This window comes from Coffea arabica, chromosome 5e (assembly GCF_036785885.1).
Source record: "Coffea arabica cultivar ET-39 chromosome 5e, Coffea Arabica ET-39 HiFi, whole genome shotgun sequence".
Classification (NCBI taxonomy): domain Eukaryota; kingdom Viridiplantae; phylum Streptophyta; class Magnoliopsida; order Gentianales; family Rubiaceae; genus Coffea; species Coffea arabica.
In genome coordinates, this window is record NC_092318.1 from 40,006,229 (window position 1) to 40,029,039 (window position 22,811).

Consider the following 22,811-nt stretch of genomic DNA (forward strand, 5'->3'; position numbering starts at 1 on the left):
CCACTCGGTCAAGTTAGGAAGTTTTACTATCCCTCAAGACAACTCTCACAGAGTTACACTATTGAAATATTCACTCACAAATGAAAAATTTACAATGAACTTCACATCACCAAGACTACAAATCTTCCTTGGAGAGTGTTTTCTCACGAAAACTAGTCTATATCTTTTGTATCTTCAGTGTGCAAAAGTTATTTGAAATTTCTGACCATGCACTATTTATATAAGACTAAGAAAGTGTTTCATTAATATTTCCAACGAATAGAAAGTAGGTAAACAGTCAACTAACCGTTAGGAGTATCGGACGTTCTGTACTATCGTTGTTTGCATTCGACAGCAGACACTGAGTTTGAGAAATCTTCATCAATTTTTCGAACGTCCGGTACCTCTAATGCTTTACGTCCAAAATGCTGCATTGTTTATCGGATGTCGAGTGCTCTAGTGCTTTGCGTTCGAAAGAAGTCAGTGAGCTAGAGGGAATATCATAATTCTTTCGGATGTCCGGTGATGGAGTTCTTCATGTGTTCGAAGTTGTGCAATGTTTATCGGACATCCGGTCCTGTCTGCATGAGCGTACGACAGCTTTTAGCATCCTTTATCTCTTTCAATTACACTTGGTTTTTGAATCAGATTTGCTTCATAACTGAAAGTATTTCCTGAATAGGTATTAGTAACATCCAATTATTTTGTAAACATCAAAAGTTAGTGACCAATATTGACAATCTAGATTCCCTACTCCAGTACCTAGAATTGATTATTGATTATTTTTTGTGGTAGTTAGATCTGAGGCAAAATAAGTTTCACAATTAGTAATAACCCATTGATCATTAGAAAAAGCACGAGTCTCATAACCCTTTCTAAAAATAAAATCCAGTCTATCACAAAAATACGGAATGTTAGCAGCCATAAACTATATATAAAAAAATAAGAGCAAAATATAAAAAATAATAATAATAGCAACATGAACTCATAAAGAAACAAATTAATCAGGCACTAGTTTCCGACAACGGTGCCAAAAATTGACAGGTGCCGAGCTTGTATAATAATAATAATAAAACCTAACTACCACGAAAAACAGTCAATAATCAATTCTAGGTATTAGAGCAGGGACTCTAGATATGCAATGGGTTACTTGATTTACCCTGTTTCCGAAGAGTTTGCTTAATCCGATATACCAAAATTAATTAACTGACAAAATTTACTAACTAGTAAATAGTGGCAAGTAGGGTCGTCTCCTCAGGGACTGGAAAAAAGTTCGTTTCCTTTCAACTCAAGACAACCAGTGGGTTTTAGGATTAAATGCTAGTGAATTGCTAACTAAATAAATTGAATGCGAAAAATAATTAATTGACAAAAATAATTGGGAGAACTCTAGTCAATGATACACTTCAAAAATGGTTTATGCAACTGATCATCGATTCAAGTATAATTCCAACATTCACTAATAGATTAGTTATAACTGTCATACACGCGATAAATAACCAATTCTTCCTTACTTTTTCGATAGTTAAGGTACGACCGTTAACTATTTCGCTAATCAGGAAGTAACCCTAGGTACTGCCGTAGGATTTAATTTCTTGATTGCATTAAGTATTATAAAAACCCAACTCTAACTAACAAATACGCTACGAGGGTTTGTTTAAATTAGATCGTATGTTTTCCTGACATAAACCCAATTACGCCAGTTGCTACCGAGACGTAAGTAATCGACCAATTACGGATTCAACTACTCCCAATTAGCAAAATAGCCTACGTGAATAATTAAATATTGCGCACTATTCAATCATACACAAAAGTTATAACAATTAAAAACAGAAAATATATAAATACCAATAAATGAAGGAAACATTTAAAATAATTTAGATCTCACAGTAATTGCCGAATCAAATCGTCAATTGTCCCTTTGACTAGAATTAGGAAGTTATTCTCCATTAGTGGTGAACTAGCCATGCGAAATAATTGAGAAGAGCTTTTTCAATTGTGTCCGCCAAAGGTCGGCCACAAAGGTCAAAATAAAAAGACAGGAATTATTACTTATCTTTTCCGTCTCTAGCCTCTCAAAAGAGAGCTAATGTCTGCCAAATAATAATCCCTCTTTTTTCTCCTAATTGGTTGGTATCTTGATACCAATCAACTTTCTAAAAAGATTCCTATCACAATTTAATTTCCTAAAAACTCTCCCAATCACTTGAGGATGATCCCGCGAAATCAGGAAGGTCCTGATAGTTATCAAATTAGGAAATTGATTCAGATTTGGAGATTGCCCAATATCAATCCCGACTTTCCGATTTTGAGCAGTGAACTAGGCGTGCCCACGTGCAACCATCAGATGTTTTTCACTAGAAAATCTTCATTTAAGCACTTTTTATTCCCGCTCCTGAAATAAGCACAAAATACCAATATAAGTAGAATCTGACAATTAAAATAATATTTGGCTAAAATCAAGGGGAGAATAATTATAAATTTAGCAACAAATTATGACCTATCATATGCCAACCCCCACCTATTTATAAGTTACATTACTTGGCCAACATCCAAACCCAAATAATAATAGAAAATAACTGCTAATTCCAAATCTTATACATAATAGAAAATAACTTCTATTCCTATATTCATACAAATAGGAAATCCCTTGACTATTACTTCAAGTAACTAAAACCAATAAAAAAAACTTGTTATTTCCACACAAAACAAAAACCTGCCTAAAAGAAATTAAGCTAATTTCCTAACACCTTCTTTGAAAATTCGATCAAATTATAGTCAAGGATCCTTTATGCGTTTGGAACTACTTGGCATCAGTGTTGCTGAAAGTAAATTGAAAGTTTCTGCGAGTCTTTACATATGTGGGAACTCTTTGGTAACAGTTGTCTCATGCTTGACAGAAACAGTATCTGATTCTCTGCACACCAATTTTAAGCAATCAATAGCTGAATATTCACTATGAATTATCTTTGAATAACTTAGATATTATAATCACAATGGGTTGCAACTTGCAAGCATTCAGTTCCCTAAAAAATATATTGTGATACATTTCACAGGTAAGATGGGACCGATGGAGCTTGAACCTATCAAAAACAGCAGAAGAAATGGTAAATTCGGTGTTTAAAATTTACCATGAACAAAATTTCAATTAATGTTACCACTACTGGGATTAATCATCAGCCCAAAATGGATATTCTTTTTTATATAGATGCTGAAAATGTAGGTGGTGGGATGAAACCCTGTTGGTGTGCAGAAAAATTACCTCTATTTCATATTATTTTCCACTCTTCCTTTTCTTGAATAATGTTAGATCCTCTGTCACCAGCAAAAATGTTGGCTAATATAATTCAACTACAGTTGTTCAAATTTCAGTTTGAAAGTCTCCATTTTCTTCAAGGTGCTATGATTCTTAACTCTTAATATGTCATAGACTACAACAGTTGCGATTCTTAGTATGGCAGTTGGGACCCTGAACAAGCCCCTTCCTGCTCCAAGAAACAAAAAGGAAAAACATTATCTAAGAATTTGATAGTAATGCAGGAAACGGTAATAAATTCTTGAAAGCGTCAAGTAAATTGCGAACTGATAATATTAACTTCAGACATAGCTGTATATTTATCCTCTGACTGATTTTTCTCAGCCTAACTAGGTTATTTCTTATCACAGACACTACTTTCAGAAATTGATACTTCCTTTTGTAGGATAATCACTTTTGCTGCTAATAGAGTCCAATTGTATAGCTAGTTCAATTTAAGAGCATCCACCAGGTGCAAACCCCAGCTTCCCGCCTGCAACGTCATAAACTACTTCAAATGTTTGCTGTTGTGTGTTACCATAAATTCCCACGTCTGTGGCAGCACTATTGCCAGCAAAAGCCAAACAGACCTGTGATAAACTTAATGCAAAAAGTGTCCCTTCAATACCTAAATCAACCTTTACGTTTCCACTGAAGAAGATACTGATCTTTGGTATTTTCATTGTGGATTGGCTGCTAAAATCGTAGCAAGTGTCCAGTGTGGATGTAGCAGGTGCAGTTTTATACTGTGACATTTGCTGTCTGAAAGCAGAGCGTAATGCAGAGTAAGCCGCTGGAGGTAACCGTGTTATAACTGTTCCAGAATCAACAACATTCCCGGCTGTCTGGAACACTGATGCACTAATAGACAACAGCTGTCCTCCAACGCTTATGCTTTGAATGTCAAGGAAGTACAACGAGTTCAATTGAGACCTTGAACTCGAGAAAGGAGCGAATTTCACGGTATTTGGAACCGACCCTTTTCCAAAAGTTAAGTGTCCATTTGATCCTGACTTTGTAGGAAGACAGTAAGAGAAGTATTTGCCATACTTTCGAGCAGTCTGGGAAACTGTGGATAACGGATCACGGCCAAGGCCGAGCAAGCCAGAAGTTTTTCCAAATAATCCTTGGTTGTTCTGCCCACAACCAAAGAAAAATTCATCAAAAACATCTGTAGGTGTCAATGTTAGCCTCTCTTTAGCGAAAAAGCCAATCGAAAAAGACTGATCGCCATACTGTATACCGTAGAGACAGTTAGATGCTGAGCAACCCGTGCGGGTTCCAGGTGTTGAGGAAAGTGCAGAACATTGGGCAGCATTGCAAGAAATGTTGGAATATGATGAAGATTTTACAGGATCATAAATGGGATCTTGCTGTTTGTAGCAAACTCTCACGCATGGTTCGCATTGAGTCCATGTAAGATCGCTTCCAGTATCGAAAGCAAGCGTATATGATTTAGCTGGGGTGCCAAGACCAACTGAGACAACATAGTTGCCTGTGCCAATTGCGATTCCACTCTTAGCAGGAAGGTCAGCTTTTGAACCACGAATTTTGTCCGTGTCGGCTCTAAAAGCGTGGCGGGCTTGAATGGACTTGACACGAGTTTCATCTTCTGAAAGTGTTTCAGTGAGGGTTTCTCTGTTGGATGATTCTTGATTGAGTTGATGGCATGGACCGTGTCTGTGAACTACCTTCAATGATGACTTTCTACTGGGACCTGATGATAATGATGGCTTAGCTAGATGATAAATTTGATGTTATGGCAACTTTACAAAGCAATTATATGGGAAAAGACAGTTTTTAGTATAGAATATGTCTTATTATGAATTTGTGATGTCGGCATATGTAAATTGGTGGATGAATATCACCATTAGACTACATGATGATAGAAACTTTGTCAAGCAAAAGAGTGTGATTCATTAGTTTTAACGTCCAAGGTATTTCCTTCATTAGACTCATAATTATGGAGGTTCTAATCATGATTAACAAATGAACGTCAAGAAGGGTTTTTGGTGATCAGTAAACAGTCAAACTAGACATAAAACTTTATTATGTCTAATGCTTGACCTTCCACATTTTGCACTACATCTTGACTTGGGGACCCTCAATGAAACTTAATGGCTAAAAGAGGTACTATCGATGAAGTTGGAGCTCTAAAACCAAATAAATTATGCATAACTTGTTCTACTATTAATACAGCCTAAACCATTTACGTGAAAATTAAACCAGTGCATTAAATGTGACAAATCCAAATTCGAGCATTAGTTTACAACATGAGAAGCTTTTGAAAATTTTTTGCACAATCCCTATCTAATAGCAAGGAAGTTTGATCTTGGGATTGAGGATACATATTAATGCTTGATCCTAAAGCTAAAGACCTCATATGAAAGATGATGTAGATAAGTAGAATATATAATGGGTGTTACTCTACTTGATTTCCAATTTCAACTTGTAGGGGCAAAGAGTAGCTTGAAATTTTCAGATTATTTCTTGATTCATTAAGAGAAGTGGGTACTCTGATAATTGTATTGTCTCCTTCAATTAGAGTGACCTTTTTGGCCAAAACAGCTGTAGACAAGTAGGTACTCTGGAAATTTTCAGGTTACTTCTTTCTTTCAACTACAAGGGCAATGGAGCCCACGATGAACCTAAAAAGAAACAAACAACATTTCTTTTCTCATGAGGGTTCTTGATGTCCACAAGAATCCTTCCTCAAACTTAAAATTATGGAGGTTTTGATCATGATCAACAAATGAACATCAAGAAGGGTTATTCATAAATAGTAATAGTCAAGCTATAGTCATGAACATTTATTAGGTTTAATATTGGAAATTAGGCACTCTGCCATTTTCAGCCAAAGTTTCATCAATATTGATTTGTCGCCAGACCTTGAAAGCCCTTTGATGAAACTCAATGGATGGAAAATGTACTAATGTCTAAACCAACATAAAATTGAGCTAGAGGAGTAAAATATCCAATTAGCAAGAAGAAAATTTTGCATAATCACTATCTAATTAGCAAGGAGATATGAACTATGAAAAGATGCTGAGGATACAATTGATGATTAACCCTAAAACAGTGGACATTAATCCACCTACAGTAACATTTATTTAGCCGGCACAGCTGTGATGCGCTCCGTGACTTGATATTTCAACAAAAGGGGCGATGAAACCCATGATGATCATAAAGAGAGAGAAACAATAATGTCCACCACACTCTTTCCTAGCTTTTTGGCCCAAAAAGCATAGTTATTAAACCCGACCCGGCCCGACGATTCAACCCATCAACTCGGTGAACCGGCCATGAAACTGGGCTGGATTTATAATTGGATCGTTTGTGCAAGAAATCCATTGACTTTTCAACCGAACAACGGTTCAATCGGTTGAAATGGACGGTTTTGTAAGAAACCCGGGGACGGTTTTGTAAGGGACCCGATTTTGGGATAAAAATGATTAAAAGATGTCGGTTTTGGGATAAAAATGATTAAAAGATGTTTAAATGCTGATTTGAACCTCAAATCTCAAGTATAAAGGTTAAGTGCACTCACCACTAGTCCAACAACTCACTTAGTGCTTATTTACTCCTTCTATATTATATATTAGATTTTTATTCTTATTTTATTTCTTCAAAACAAAATTTATTTGGAATCTTTTAATAAAATTTTATTATTCCCTAAATTCTATAAATTATGAAATGGATTTAAAAAATAACATATTACACAATTCATTTTAAAAATAAATATTATTCTTAATAACCTTTTGCACTTAAAATTCGTAAATAAACTAGATAATTACACTTAGATAAAATTTTATACTTGAAGTTTGGTGGATTACAAATTAAATTTAGGTTTTGTTAATTCTTATAAGAATTAATGATTTTATAATAAATTGGACTAATTGAGTATTTACTATAACATAGTTTATTATAGTTTTAACCATATCAAAAATTATAAAACATAATATTTAAATATATGTAGTGACCCACCGGTTGAACCACTCACCCACTGGTTGAACCCGTTGACCCACCTCTTTCACCGGGTTTCTCTCCGAGCCGGATTTAATAACTATGCCAAAAAGACGTTTTTCTTTATTAGCTTTTTTTTTTTTTTTTTTGGGTGGTTGGCTTCTTTATCAGTTGTCTTCTAATGGCTTCTGAAGCGACAACATTTAGTGAGCGAATAATACTGATGAGGTCTATCGTAATAAGGATAGCTCCATCTCAATTATAAGGATTTTCTTTTTTTCTAATAAATGTATACCAGTACTAATCAATGCCATTTTCCTTTGCCAATAAGCTAGTTGCTTTAAGCATTTTACCCTTACCATACATAATCTTCTCTGCGCATGGCACGACTAAGAGTCTTTTGGAATTGGAAACGAGCCATTGATTATATTCAAAAACTAGCGTAATTTCAAGAACATAAAGACATCTCCTTGTGATAAATAGCCTCTAAATTGGTTATTTAACATTAATTATCCAAAATTTTTCTATTTCTGAGAAGGTTCTTTTGACAAAATTTAACATATCACCTATTCCAATGAAAGAAAAAATTGGAAATAAAGTTCTTCTTTGATTATGGATGGGCCCCTTTGCTTGGATGATTGGATTATTGGTAGAATCTCATTTAATATTTGCAATTAGGCTGAAGGATTAGCTGTTCTTCACCCCTCTCCACCCCCCCACCCCCCAAAAAATCCCACCCCACCCCACCCCAAATTGCACCCTTTACCATTATTCATGTCTTTAGGTTATGGCCTTAAGTTTTTTTATATATATAAAAAAATTCCAATAGAAAAAAGATGAGATTTAAGAAATGGGAAGGGACAGGGGGATTGAAATCTGAAATTTCTAATTCTTGGGGCTTAGGTTAATCATGAACCTCATATTTACATTGTATAATAATGAGGATTGCATTCGAATTTTGGAAAAGTTGTTCTTTTCAAATGGTAAAATAGGAAAACTATAGTAATACTTTTAAAAGTTCTTTGTTTTTTTTTTTTCCTTTAGTACACTAAATAGTGGGGGGTGCAATGGGGTAGAGGAATTCAAAACTAGTCCTAGCTAACCTGATAGAGACTTAATGAGTCTCACTAGCTAATGACCTTTAAAAAGAAACTCTTATTTTGTGACACCCAATCAAAGAAATAATGACACTGAAACGAGATGGAGGCTGCAAAACTTTTCAATGCTAAATCTTTTCTTTAAACTAAATGTTTAAGAAGTCTGTAAAAGAATAATGAATATAACTTCTCTTGTTTTTGGAAAGAAGTGAGAATGGTCACCCTTGTTAATCCATCAATATTGGGTGTGATTTTGCTTAGTTTGTCTTCATTATTGTCTTGGAACCAACTACTTATGGAGGGACAGTTAACTAAAAAGTCTTCATTGTTTAAAATCTCCTTCTTTGAACAACCTTCCTTTCCACAAAAATATTAGGGACCTCTTTAACTAAACAAATAGCCCTCAAAAGCGTAATCTTCATGGAGTACTTAAAACTGGTAGAATCTATCATTCGCAGTTTCATTAGTCCTTTTAAAAACAAACACAAAATCTAAGATTAGAATGAATATGACAAAAAGATGTTTATGTAGTGCAAAAGAAAATTCTGTAGCTAGCCCAAAAACTAAAACTAGCTAGCAATTCCACTGAAGAAAGAAAGAAAGAAGCAGGAAGTTCAATTGAATAAAACCTTTGGCAGAGGGCTTGCAGGCAGAGGATGGTAGTATTGAACTGACATGAACTGTGTGGTAGTTGCTTTCAGCAGCCAGACTTCTTTCCAAAGCATGGCCCTTCATGAAGGTCACAGAAATCTGAGAGAGAATTAGATAAGTGGAGATCATAAAATTGAAGAAGGTGATGGAAGTGGGGGGTGCCATTGGTGTGTTTTGTTTTGATAGGCTTATAAAAACATGGGATCTGAACCAGTATATAAATAGACAAAGTTTGAAGCTTGCAAGTCGCCTCTAGGACACTGTAATTGTTTCTTTGGACTTGGAAGTTTAGCTAACTCCATATTGTGATTTGTTGGATGGTCCTGTACTAATAAAGAAGTGAAATGGGATGGTCCACCAAGTCATACAAAATGATTTAGTGGAATTACTCATTTTAAAAGAGAAATTGGGATGTGGAGTGGACCAGAGGGTCACAAACTCGTAATGTTCGTCTAGTGCAAAATTACTGCTTTCAGTTTCAGCTAATCATCAAAGTGTTAATAATTGACTTTATGCAGAAAATTAGTCAGTTTTAGCTCAATTCCACACATCACAATTGCTTGTTGATTTTGGAGGCATGGCATCCCCTCAAAAGGGAAAAAAGGCTAAACGGAAGACACACAAAAGCTTAAAAGTTGTTGTGCCAATTCTTCCTGCCGAACTTTTTTTTTTCCGTTTATTATGCTAAAGGTATGTATTTTTCTTTTTTAGTTTATCAAACCAAATGGAGAAGTTAGATAAGTTTTTCATTTCCCTTATTTTTTGGGAAATTAATTAATGTGGCATGGAAATAAAAGTCAAGTACTGAAATGAACTCTGTTTTATGCATGACTCCCATGGAAAAGAAAGAATGACCTTTTTGTTTCATCCCTCAAACAGATACCTTTATCGTGTTTCACAAAACTAAAACTACTATCTCTAACCAAAATAACAAAACAAGAATGAGGCGTAGACATAGATTTGAGAGAAAGAAATTGTCATTTTTATGCTTATGAAACCAACAAATTAGTTTGTTGTGTATATATGTGTGTGTGTGTGTTTGTTATATATATATATATATATATATATATATATATATATATATATATATATATATATATAATGTGTGCGCGAAATAAAGCGTCATCGACATAACTTCGTAATTGCTTTGTCATATGCCAAAATCGTATTGCCAAATCTATTGTTTTAAGACCATGGTAAATTTTTTCAAGATATACCTTCCATTAGTCAAAAATTGGCTGCAAATTAAAACTAAAAAATTTATCATTATGAACGAAAATTACTTCAATGTTATAACACCAGCCGCGGCACGAAAACTAGCCTCATATGATTGTGATTCCTGTTCCATTACGCGTTTGTTCTTGTGATTATTGTTCAAGTGGGCTCTAAGAAAAGAAAGAGTGGAACATGGGGTGCACAATGGAACAAGCAGACATGCAAATGTTTATTTGTTATTTTCTCTTATGACCCTACAACTGGGCTGAAAAGGATGTTTAAGAAAAGCAAACCTTTTATGAAGGTAACTTACGAAAAATTTCAAAAAAAAAAAAAGATTCTTTTTTTTTTTTCTGGGGAAATCAAGAAGAATATTACCCCTAGTCGCACAGGATTTGGCTAGTGCTTTTTGCCCATCCGTGTGATTGGCAGGTTAGTGTATGAGACGGAATTTACTCAATGCGCACTTTCGAATAACAGTTATGGGTTCTTTTATCCCAAATAAAAAGAAGAATATTTGTTAGGGCTAATTATGCAAATCTCGCAAATTGTGGAAGTACATGCCTCCAAACTATGCCTTCACAGATTTGCACTTAACTGAAACAAAAAGTATAACAAGCACATAATCTTGTCCTAATTTTTGTCACAGTTTAGTGAAGTAATTACTCAAAAGAAATTATGATTATCATATTTTCTTTAAATACAAATTCTTTGGGAAACATAGGAAAAGCAGCGGTTAAATCTATATATTTGATGTATTGATGAGTTGCATATAAGAATTAAACTTTTTTAAAGTATGAATCTAGATTAGAAGTGAATGGATTTAGCATTTTTATGTGAAATTTCTAGGTTAATTATTAAAAATTCACATGATGCTCGAATAATACATCATAACAGCCAACCTTCAAATGGCACAAAGAAATATACACTTTTATTCACTCTGATAGATATATGAACCTTTGGAACTAAAAGTAATAAAACATGTAATAAGTGTTTGATATATTATACTTTCCAAAAAAAAAAAAACTTCATTTCCACTTAATTAAATTGTTTATTATGATAAGGATTCATCTTACAAGTTGCTTACGACACGACAACCACACTTGCATTGTCTTTATCCATATTTATTCGTATGATGCAACAGATACGATAAGTTTCTACTTTATCTAATGTCTTGTACACAGAATACAAGTTCCACTTCAAATTAGCGTGGCTTGTTGTCTTAAAATGATGCTAAATGATTGATACTATAGTTTTGTAATTTTCAAGTATGTTACAGTTGTCACTTGCATATTTTGATACACATGGGTCTTCTAACCTCACATTTTCAGTCCAAATCTTTTTTTTTTTCTCATCTTTTAAGAATTTGAGTCAAGCTTTTCATCATACTCTTTTTCTTTTTTTTTTTTTTGTCTAAAACGGCAACAATTCATTCATCAAAAACCAAGTTACACATTCTGAAGCAACTGCTCCTCTACGTCTGTTTGAGCACATTCAAGCAACCAAACTGGAAAGTTAGCTTTCCAATCAACAACAGCATCGAAAGAAAATGAATATCTTAATTCTTTATTGGCCTGCAATTTCAATTAAACAACTTGGTGTTTATACAATCTTAATTCTTACAATTTCTTGTTTGTAGTAAATTCTAGGTCGAAAATGAAAAGCACTAAATTCACATGCCTTCATATTAAATTCATACCTTTATTATTGGAATTAATATTATTGAAGTTAGTAGAATATGTAAATATAGGATGAGGGGTGTGAATTCACTTTCAAACGAAAAATATATACCTAAAGGAGACCACCACGTAACTTGTTGAATTTTCTAAGTAAAATTTTAGTTGAATACGCAACAGTAAGATTTCAGCATTAGCACATCTTACTGATCACATGCATCATCATTTGTCATTTATGGAAGATTTTAAGTGGAGTCATGCTTCTTAGGACAGTAAATTTAGTCTTTTTGCAAGCATTGGGACTGTAATAACTATTGAATATATGTTGAAGTAGAATTGTTATGGTCATTGCGGAATCCCTTTAACTGTGATGGCCTGACGTGCGAAAATGGGTTGGGCACCTTTGCATTACGTTTTTATTTAGTTATCTATCCATTTATCTATTATATGGTTTTTAAAACTCATATACTTATGTTATAATTTTCTTTTGATTGGTTGATCAGCATACATGAATATAAAGTGCATTTGAGAAAGTTTTTGCATTCAATTTGCTAGAAACATTTACATAATGTAAAAGGGTTTAAGTTCATGGAAAATTTTGCAATGATTAATCAAATGGAAAAATTTTGGTATTTTTAATTTAACTTTTGTGTGTAACTAAAATAGTACATGAGTTATATTATGGATGGTATTGATGTAAAAAATGAAATTACTATGGCATAATGCAAAGAAGAATCCATTTTAGTTTTTCCAATTTAAGACAAAGACGTTGAAGAAGATCGAGGATGTATTGTATGCATGTAAAAGATTTTCCGTTATAGTGCAATATAATTTGTTTGCTAGTTTGAAATCTGATATTAAATAAGTAAATTAATGGTACTTCTTTGTGGTTTAATGTTTTGCCTCTTAACATTTGTGGTTTCAAAATCGCAATTTTACGTTAGTTGTGCTTTGGTAATGTGGAGCCATTTGATCTTTCTTTGTTTTGTGACAAAACTAGCTGTCAAAATTTTGAATACAATTATTAAAAACTAAAGTAGGATGAATTTCATATTTTAAGATATAAAGTGCTCAACTTTGAAATTTAATGATTAAAGTGGCAGTATGTCTATAGTTCAAGAGCCCAAAGTAGAAAATAGCTGAGAAAAAATATACAAGACAAATATTCGCATTGAAGCCAACCAAATACCATTTTTACCCTCTTTGAAGTTAATTTACCCTAAAAAAGAAAAATCAGTGATCCACTTTACAAGAAAGTTCAAGGGGCCAGAATAATAGGATAATTTCACATGCATAAGGAGATTATGAGATAACGCTATATGCTTAGTGGCTAAGGTTGAGACCTTAGAATTTAGAGATCTTTGATTCAAATTCCCTTTCTCCTCCACTCTTAAATCCTATCATTGTTTTCTTGCCAAATAAAATTTTTTTACATTTGTTTCACAATGGATTTTCTGTTTTACTTTTTATTTCATCCCCTATAGTTATTGAACTTGGCGTGACCCTAGCAGTTGAAACAATCAGCCCAATGAAATAGGCTACAAACGAGTTGAGTCGAGTCGACTTTGGTTTAATCAATCCAAATTTGACTTAGCAAACTCGAGCTCAAACTCGACGAACTTTCAATGTAACAACTCGAGCTCAAGCTTGACTCAAATTCAAATCGAGTTTGAACTCAAACTCGAGCTTAAAAAAATAATTATTTTATTTTTTAAAAAGGGAATAAAATAATAATTTTCTTAACAAATAATAAAATATAAGGGATATATGTAATTTTATTATTAAATTAAAAAATAATATGTATATAATTAAGCCGGCTTATGAACTAACGAGTTGATTATCTTTAAACTCGAGTTCGAATTCGAGTTCGACTTGATCAGGTTGAGCCCGACTCGAGTTCGATGTTGATTGAGCTCGAGTTGCGGCAAGCAGCACATCGAGCTCGAGTCGAGCTTTGGATTGAGTTGCTCGTAAGCGATTCGATTTTTTTACAATCCTACAAATGACTCGACCATTCGGCCGAAAGGATTTCCAGTTTGATTGGAGAATGAATTGGTCCGATCAAACTTGTTTGACATAGTGGTTCAATCGGAGCCCGTCCGATTTTCCAGTTGACTGGGTTCTTTTTTTTAATACAATTGTGGATCATTGTTTTTGAAATAAAGTGTAATATACTTTTGACTAGATTTGTATGTTGGATTTTCATTTAAATGTGTATAAAATTTTACTACTTGCTTAGTTTTTACTTGATAATTAAATGTTTTATTAAATAAACTTGTTTACTTTTTTGTTATACAATTAATTCTTTTAACTTTCAAACTTACAATATTTGAGTTGATAAAAATTATTTTATTTTTGAAAGATAAAATAATAAAAAATGATGCTATATCTTTGAAAATAAGTGATACAATTTTGTTCTATATTTAAATGTGTTATTTATTTAAGTACAAGTACAGTAAAATGAAATTGAATCTTCTATTAATATTTGTATGTTCATTATATATCTTTCAAAGCATAATAATTAGTATCTAAAAGCACTTTATTACTATTTTATATCCACAAGTTCAACCAATGACTGATTGGTTAAACTAGTCGTCCGTTGCCTTGGTTCCTTTGTTGGATTTCTTGCCCGATCGAGTTTAATAACTATGTATATTGATGTGTACCCTTCATTTAGGGTCATAAAAAATCAAAATGGAATAACTAAAAACAAATACATGACAAAAGAACAAGAAACATAGCAGAGGAAACACATCGTTGGATGATTTCCCACCTCAGATCCGTGGTCTTCTGAAAGCGAAGGAAACTTATGCCATCCAATTTCACAGGACCACAGATGCGTGGTGCGAAATCATCCAGTGAATAAGAACAAATACAAAAAGCAAAATGGAATATTGCCATGTATTCTTCGTGTAGGGTCATAAAAAATCAAAGAGTAAATTGCGCGAAATGTCACTAAACTATTGCGAAGTGCCGGTTCTGATCACTAAACTTTTTTATTAGCCAAAAAGTCACTAAACTAGTAAATCTAAACCGTTTTAGTCATTCCATGTATTTATACCGTTAGGAGAGACGAAAAGTCACTTTTTGAGGGGCAATTTCGTCCACACAATCTTTTCCTTGAAGCTTTTACATAATCAATGGTTCCGTATCCGGCAGAGATATAAAGGAGATGGCCGATCTAAATGGTAGCACCATCAAGATCTGAAATAATTGTTACCTCGCCCCGCTCAATCCTTTTGCAAAGGAGGTAATATACAGTTACTAGCATTCAACATCTACCCAGTGATGACTTTTTATTAACCATGACCTCATTGAACCGATCCCCCTTGATGTAAATGGACTGGTTTTGAAAGGTAACAAAGAGGGTTGAAACTGTTGAATACCAGTGGAAGAATTAGAACTGGAGATCAGAGGGCGACCTGATGCTTAATGGTGCCTATTTCACTCCATCTGGAGCAGGGGCCACGGCCAGCTATGCCAGAGCTTCAAGCTTAGGTGCCAAGTCGTCTTCCATGGTCGCATCAATGACTTCTGGTGCAGGTGTCCTTGCCATAAGAACAAATACAAAAAACAAAATGGAATATTGCCATGTATTCTTCGTGTAGGGCCAAAAAAAAATCAAAGAGCAAATTGCGCGAAATGTCACTAGACTATTGCGAAGTGCCGGTACTGATCACTAAACTTTTTTATTAGCCAAAAATATCACTAAACTAGTAAATCTGTACCGTTTTAGTCATTCCGTGTATTTATACCGTTAGGAGACACGAAAAGTCACTTTTTGAGGGGCAATTTCGTCTGCACAATCTTTTCCTTGAAGCTTTTACATAATCAATGGTTCCGATTCCGGCAAAGACATAAAGGAGATGGCCGATCTAAATGGCAGCACCGTCAAGATCTGAAATTGTTACCTCGCCCCACTCAATCCTTTTGCAAAGGAGGTAATATACAGTTACTAGCATTCAACATCTACCCAGTGATGACTTTTTATTAACCATGACCTCATTGAACTGATCCCCATTTATGTAAATGGACTGGTTTTGACAGGTAACAAAGAGGGTTGAAACTGCTGAATACCAGTGGAAGAATTGGAACTGGAGATCAGAGGGCGACCTGATGCTTAATGGTGCCTATTTCACTCCATCTGGAGCAGGGGCCTCGGCCAGTTATGCCAGAGCTTCAAGCTTAGGTGCCAAGTCGTCTTCCATGGTCGCATCAATGACTTCTAGTGCAGGTGTCCTTAATTGCCATAAGAACAAATACAAAAAAAAAAATGGAATATTGCCATGTATTCTTCGTGTAGAGCCATAAAAAATCAAAGAGCAAATTGCGCGAAATGTCACTAAGAAGTGCCGGTTCTGATCACTAAACTTTTTTATTGGCCAAAAATGTCATTAAACTAGTAAATCTATACCGTTTTAGTCTTTCCATGTATTTGTACCATTAGGAGAGACGAAAAGTCACTTTTTGAGGGGCAATTTCGTCCGCACAATCTTTTCCTTGAAGCTTTTACATAATCAATGGTTCCGTATCCGGCAGAGATATAAAGGAGATGGCCGATCTAAATGGCAGCACCATCAAGATCTGAAATAATTGTTAGCTCTCCCCGCTCAATCCTTTTGCAAAGGAGGTAATATATAGCTACTAGCATTCAACATCTACCCAGTGATGACTTTTTATTAACCATGACCTCATTGAACCGATCCCCCTTGATGTAAATGGATTTGTTTTGACAGGTAACAAAGAGGGTTGAAACTGTTGAACACCAGTGGAAGAATTGAAATTGGAGATCAGAGGGTGACCTGATGCTTAATGGTGCCTATTTCACTCCATCTGGAGCAGGGGCCTCGGCCAGCTATGCCAGAGCTTCAAGCTTAGGTGCCAAGTCGTCTTCCATAGTCGCATCAATGACTTCTGGTGCAGGTGTCCTTAATTGCCATAAGAACAAATACAAAAAACAAAATGGATTATTGCCATGTATTCTTCGTGTAGAGCCATAAAAAATCAAAGAGCTTGCGCGAAATGTAAGTAAACTATTGCGAAGTGCCGGATCTGATCACTAAACTTTTTTATTGGCCAAAAATGTCACTAAACTAGTAAATCTATACCGTTTTAGTCTTTTCGTTTATTTATACCGTTAGGAGAGACGAAAAGTCACTTTTTGAGGGGCAATTTCGTCCGCACAATCTTTTCCTTGAAGCTTTTACATAATCAATGGTTCCGTATCCGGCAGAGATATAAAGGAGATGGCCGATCTAAATGGCAGCACCATCAAGATCTGAAATAATTGTTACCTCGTCCCGCTCAATCCTTTTGCAAAGGAGGTAATATACAGTTACTAGCATTCAACATCTACCCAGTGATGACTTTTTATTAACCATGACCTCATTGAACCGATCCCCCTTGATGTAAATGGACTGGTTTTGACAGGTAACAAAGAGGGTTGAAACTGCAGAATACCAGTGGAAGAATTGGAACTGGCGATCTGAGGGCGACCTGATGCTTAATGGTGCCTATTTCACTCCATCTGGAGCAGGGGCCTCGGCCAGCTATGCCAGAGCTTCAAGCTTAGGTGCCAAGTCGTCTTCCATGGTCGCATCAATGACTTCTGGTGCAGGTGTCCTTAATTGCCATAAGAACAAATACAAAAAACAAAATGGATTATTGCCATGTATTCTTCGTGTAGAGCCATAAAAAATCAAAGAGCAAATTGCGCGAAATGTCACTAAACTATTGCGAAGTGCCGGATCTGATGACTAAACTTTTTTATTGGCCAAAAATGTCACTAAACTAGTAAATCTGTACCGTTTTAGTCTTTTCGTTTATTTATACCGTTAGGAGAGACGAAAAGTCACTTTTTGAGGGGCAATTTCGTCCACACAATTTTTTCCTTGAAGCTTTTACATAATCAATGGTTCCGTATCCGGCAGAGATATAAAGGAGATGGCCGATCTAAATGGCAGCACCATCAAGATCTGAAATAATTGTTAGCGCTCCCCGCTCAATCCTTTTGCAAATGAGGTAATATATAGCTACTAGCATTCAACATCTACCCAGTGATGACTTTTTATTAACCATGACCTCATTGAACCGATCCCCCTTGATGTAAATGGACTGGTTTTGACAGGTAACAAAGAGGGTTGAAACTGTTGAACACCAGTGGAAGAATTGGAATTGGAGATCAGAGGGTGACCTGATGCTTACTGGTGCCTATTTCACTCCATCTGGAGCAGGGGCCTCGGCCCGCTATGCCAGAGCTTCAAGCTTAGGTGCCAAGTCGTCTTCCATGGTCGCATCAATGACTTCTGGTGCAGGTGTCCTTAATTGCCATAAGAACAAATACAAAAAACAAAATGGATTATTGCCATGTATTCTTCGTGTAGAGCCATAAAAAATCAAAAGAGCAAATTGCGCGAAATGTCACTAAGAAATGCCGGTTCTGATCACTAAACTTTTTTATTGGCCAAAAATGTCACTAAACTAGTAAATCTATACCGTTTTAGTCTTTCCGTGTATTTGTACCATTAGGAGAGATGAAAAGTCACTTTTTGAGGGGCAATTTCGTCCGCACAATCTTTTCCTTGAAGCTTTTACATAATCAATGGTTCCGTATCCGGCAGAGATATAAAGGAGATGGCCGATCTAAATGGCAGCACCATCAAGATCTGAAATAATTGTTACCTCGCCCCGCTCAATCCTTTTGCAAAGGAGGTAATATACAGTTACTAGCATTCAACATCTACCCAGTGATGACTTTTTATTAACCATGACCTCATTGAACTGATCCCCCTTTATGTAAATGGACTGGTTTTGACAGGTAACAAAGAGGGTTGAAACTGCTGAATACCAGTGGAAGAATTGGAACTGGAGATCAGAGGGCGACCTGATGCTTAATGGTGCCTATTTCACTCCATCTGGAGCAGGGGCCTCGGCCAGCTATGCTAGAGCTTCATGCTTAGGTGCCAAGTCGTCTTCCATGGTTGCATCAATGACTTATGGTGCTGGTGTCCTTAATTGCCGCAGGGGCCGCGCTTGTTAGCAACTGGTGCCAATTGCACATATATGAAAGATTTTTTTTCTGTTTTTTTTTTCTTTTTGAAAAAAAAACTTTTCCCCCCCCCTATACTAGTATCCCCATCTCCATGATATTACAGCCATTGTTTGTGAATCATCCATCCATTTACTTCAATTGGCAAGTGTACATTTTTTGCACATGTCCATCATTCATCCTCATCCATATTCTCATATGCCTTTGTCTCCCATTGTTGGCAACCTCGGCCTGCTTCAATTGAAAGAAACCACCGCCCATTCCAAAAGCATATGCTCAGATCTTGAAGAATGAGGGTGCAAGGTCTCCACCGTTTGTTGTTGTTCTCCGATGAGCTTGGATTGAAGGTCGCAGCTAGAGCTCTGGTCAGGATCAAAAATGAGAGGGAAGGGGGGGTTCCAATAGAAGGGGAGAAAAGAGAAGGCAGGGAGTAGGGGAAGAGAGAGGAAGGGAGGGAAGGAAGAGGGAGGAGAAAGAAGAAGAAAGAAAAAAGGGAAAGTGGAGGTGGAAGTGATGGCGGTGGGTGGCAATGTAGGTGATAGGGTGGTTGTGGGTGCAGAAGAACGAGGGATAAATTTTTTAACAGCTGTGTAGACGAAATTGCCCTTCAAAAAGTGACTTTCCGTCTCTCCTAACGGCATAAATATATGGAATGACTAAAACGGTACAGATTTACTAGTTCAGTGACATTTTTGGCTAATAAAAAAGTTTAGTGATCAGAACCGGCACCTCGCAATAGTTTAGTGACATTTCGCGCAATTTGCTTAAAATCAAAATGGAATAACTAAAAACAAATACATGACAAAAGAACAAAAAACACAGCAGAGGAAACACATCGTTGGGTGATTTCCCACCTCAGATCCGTGGTCTTCTGAAAGCAAAGGAAACTTATGCTATCCAATTTCACAGGACCACAGATGCGCGGTGCGAAATCATCCAGCGAATAAGAACAACTACAAAAAACAAAATGGAATATTGCCATGTATTCTTCATGTAGGGTCATAAAAAATCAAAATGGAATAACTAAAAACAAATACATAACAAAAGAACAAAAAACACAGAAGAGGAAACACGTCGTTGGATGATTTCCCACCTCGATTCGTGGTCTTCTCAAAGCGAAGGAAACTTATGCTATCCAATTTCACAGGACCACAGATGCGTGGTGTGAAATCATCCAGCGAATAAGAAATAAGGATTTGCACTTCCACACAAGGCTACAAGTGCATAGGCTAAAGAATTTTTGGTGATTTGTCTCTCTTATTAATTTGGTAAATAATTGTCTTCAACCTTTTTCTTCTACAGCAATTCTTTGGCCTAAAAAAGCAATCTCATTTGTGTGGTTTTATTTCCAAAATATTTGGCATTGTTGTCATTTCTTTATAATCACTAGGTCTGGACAGCCTCGCTTACAATGGGTAGTCGTAATTTGGTCCAAACACAGTTAAGCTTGTATATGTTCAAACCTCAGGGGAGTTTCTTAATATTAGTCCATAATATTGAAAATTGATGATGAAAATCTCTCTTCATTTACCATCAACATGAAGCATGTGAGACCAAAAGGTGGTGAAAACTTTTAAAGAATATTGAAAAAAAAATGTTCTTTCAAATAATGTGTTTTTGCATAGCCCTTTGGGTTAGGCTCTTCTCCATTAATTGCAGAAAATTTTTTCTCCATTACACCTAAATAAACATGGTTATAATATTATTTTTGAAATAAAAGGTCATCCAAATTATATTTCTTGTGTTGTTTAAAGTATATTAAAAAATTCAAATTAAACTGATTAAATTTTACTATTGGATCAAACTTTGCATTTTTTATTATAATTTTGGCCCATATTGCACCGTCAAAGTGTTTTGTACAAATTGAATGACAAAAAATTCATAAATGAGAATGAATTTTAAGTATGTTGATCTACTTGTGGAAGTAAAATTATTGACATAATAAATAGATTGTTATGAAAAATTTAGGCACATAAATGGTGAGAAAGTAATAGAGAGGATCTGAACTCTAGCTTTTTGTCTATGTAAGGCTGTCTCAGAGTGACTCTACCTCGAAGTTTAATAAACTTGATCTCCTATGATCAGCTGACTTTCGAAGATAAATTAAACTAACTTTCATCCAGGCAAAGGGCGAAAGCCCCCTACGAGCAGCTTTTTCAATTGCTGTCCCATTAATTGGGGTTGCTGTTGTGCTATTTATCATGGCTTTAGTTTTCCTGAAAAGAAGATTGCGGAAGAGTTATATTGCTATGGCACTGGAAACAAGTGGTAAAGTTGATAGATTAATATTACAAACACTTCAGATTTGTTTGAACAAATAAATTGAGTGTATTTTCTTATTTCTGGTGTAGATGGAGTTGCTGATATCTTCACTGCCGAATCTTTACAGTATAGCTTAACTGAAATTCAAATTGCCACAAATAACTTCTCTGTGGATAACAAAATTGGCGAAGGTGGATTTGGTCGTGTATACAGGGTCTTTGCATGAAATATTTTGCTTTTGTGAATTTGAATATCTACACATTTAATATTTCAATTAAATTCTGGTATGCATGTTTACGCAGGGTGTACTTGGTAATGGACAAGAAGTAGCTGTTAAGAGGCTGTCAAGGAGCTCAGGGCAAGGTGCAGAAGAATTTAAAAATGAAATTGTAGTAGTTGCAAAGCTTCAACAGAGAAATCTAGTTCCACTATTGGGATTTTGCCTGGAAGGAGAAGAAAAGATACTCATCTATGAATTTGTTCCTAACAAAAGCCTTGGCTACTTTCTCTTTGGTGGGTTCTATTTTACTTGACTTGCCATTTATGGAAATGATGGACAAATTGCCTCTAGACAAATGTTTAATTGGTGTGAATTCTAGTTTAGACCCTTAAATCATAGACGCACTCAAACTTTAGTTCTTAAACTTTAATTTTGGATACTTCACCTCTTAAAACGTCACATTTGTCACACATCATACAATCACTCTCTCAATTGTCACATTTGTTTTAATGATTTCATTAATAATTATACTGAAGTGGGACAATTTAAAACCTTTAGGTGAAGTGTCCACAATAAAAATTTAAGAACTAAACTGAGAGTGCATTTATATTTTAAAAGCTAAAATGTAATTTACCTATTTGATTATGCTTTCTAGAATTATTGATAAAATAATTCTCAATGCTAGCACAGTATATTGTGTTTAAATTTGTGTAGATCCAGAAAATAAACGATCATTGAACTGGTCAAGACATTACAATATCATTGGAGGTATAGCAAAAGGACTTCTTTATCTGCATGAGAATTCTCGTCTTAAAATTGTTCATCGTGATCTCAAAGCAAGCAATATATTATTGGATGGAAATATGAGCCCAAAGATCGCAGATTTTGGCATGGCAAAGATTTGTGGAGTTGATCAATCTGAAGGAAACACAAATAGAATTGCTGGGACATTGTAAGTTTTGTGCCCATACTATCTTTTGTCACATAATATGACTTTGAATCTTTATTGAAAATTATCTACACTTCCATTTCATTGCCTCATTGGGGTTATCTTAGTACTGTTTATTACAATCATTGTGGCTTGCAGTGGTTACATGGCTCCTGAATATATGAGACGGGGCCAGTTTTCGACAAAGTCAGATGTATTCAGTTTTGGGGTCGTTATTTTAGAAATTGTTACAGGCAAGAAGAATAGTAGTTTCCATATGTAAGTGCGAATTACAAAACCTCTACTGCTGTTTTTATTATTTTTCTGTGGTTTTGCACAATTGCAGTCAAGGATTTGAACTTGGCACAATTTATTATTTAGATGTCCAATGCGAATCTTCACCGTCATGATGCCATTAGGCCTTACCATTAGTCCTTTGTTCGTAGTTACACATAGTAGAGTAGTTCAAAATTTTCG

The 22,811-nt window shown here is 35.3% G+C and overlaps 2 protein-coding genes and 3 long non-coding RNA genes across 7 annotated transcripts in view; 3 read left to right on the top strand and 2 right to left on the bottom strand.

Annotated features, from left to right (window-relative positions):
- LOC113687343 (cysteine-rich receptor-like protein kinase 25) overlaps positions 1-22,811 on the top strand; it is a 133,478-nt gene that overhangs the window by 110,092 nt on the left and 575 nt on the right. The window lies entirely within an intron of this gene.
- On the bottom strand, positions 3,546-9,268 carry LOC140006561 (aspartyl protease family protein At5g10770-like). Its single transcript, XM_072048657.1, has 2 exons — positions 8,964-9,268; positions 3,546-4,991 (listed from the first exon to the last, which is right to left on the bottom strand). Exons 1-2 carry the CDS (start codon positions 9,148-9,150, stop codon positions 3,730-3,732), a joined length of 1,449 nt encoding a protein of 482 aa, XP_071904758.1. The 5' UTR covers positions 9,151-9,268; the 3' UTR covers positions 3,546-3,729.
- On the bottom strand, positions 14,946-18,510 carry LOC140006564 (uncharacterized). 3 transcript variants are annotated; one of them, XR_011814239.1, is made up of 4 exons: positions 18,372-18,510; positions 18,081-18,195; positions 17,012-17,498; positions 14,946-16,804 (listed from the first exon to the last, which is right to left on the bottom strand). It is a non-coding gene; the product is annotated as an uncharacterized lncRNA (long non-coding RNA). The 3 variants fall into 3 exon arrangements; XR_011814238.1 differs by having other exon boundaries at positions 17,337-17,498; positions 18,070-18,195; XR_011814237.1 differs by having other exon boundaries at positions 18,070-18,195.
- Positions 17,764-19,065, top strand: LOC140006566 (uncharacterized). Its single transcript, XR_011814241.1, has 3 exons — positions 17,764-17,897; positions 18,004-18,587; positions 18,694-19,065. It is a non-coding gene; the product is annotated as an uncharacterized lncRNA (long non-coding RNA).
- LOC140006565 (uncharacterized) lies at positions 20,807-22,759 on the top strand. The gene is made up of 3 exons (XR_011814240.1): positions 20,807-21,192; positions 21,276-22,358; positions 22,494-22,759. It is a non-coding gene; the product is annotated as an uncharacterized lncRNA (long non-coding RNA).

What these genes read in the sequence shown, in the direction of transcription:
- LOC140006561 (XM_072048657.1), bottom strand. Translation starts at nt 9,150, where the DNA reads ATGGCACCCCCCACTTCCATCACCTTCTTCAATTTTATGATCTCCACT. An exon ending in CTGCAAGCCCTCTGCCAAAG is followed by an intron (nt 4,992 to 8,963) that starts GTTTTATTCAAT and finishes CATTATCATCAG; the next exon opens with GTCCCAGTAGAAAGTCATCA.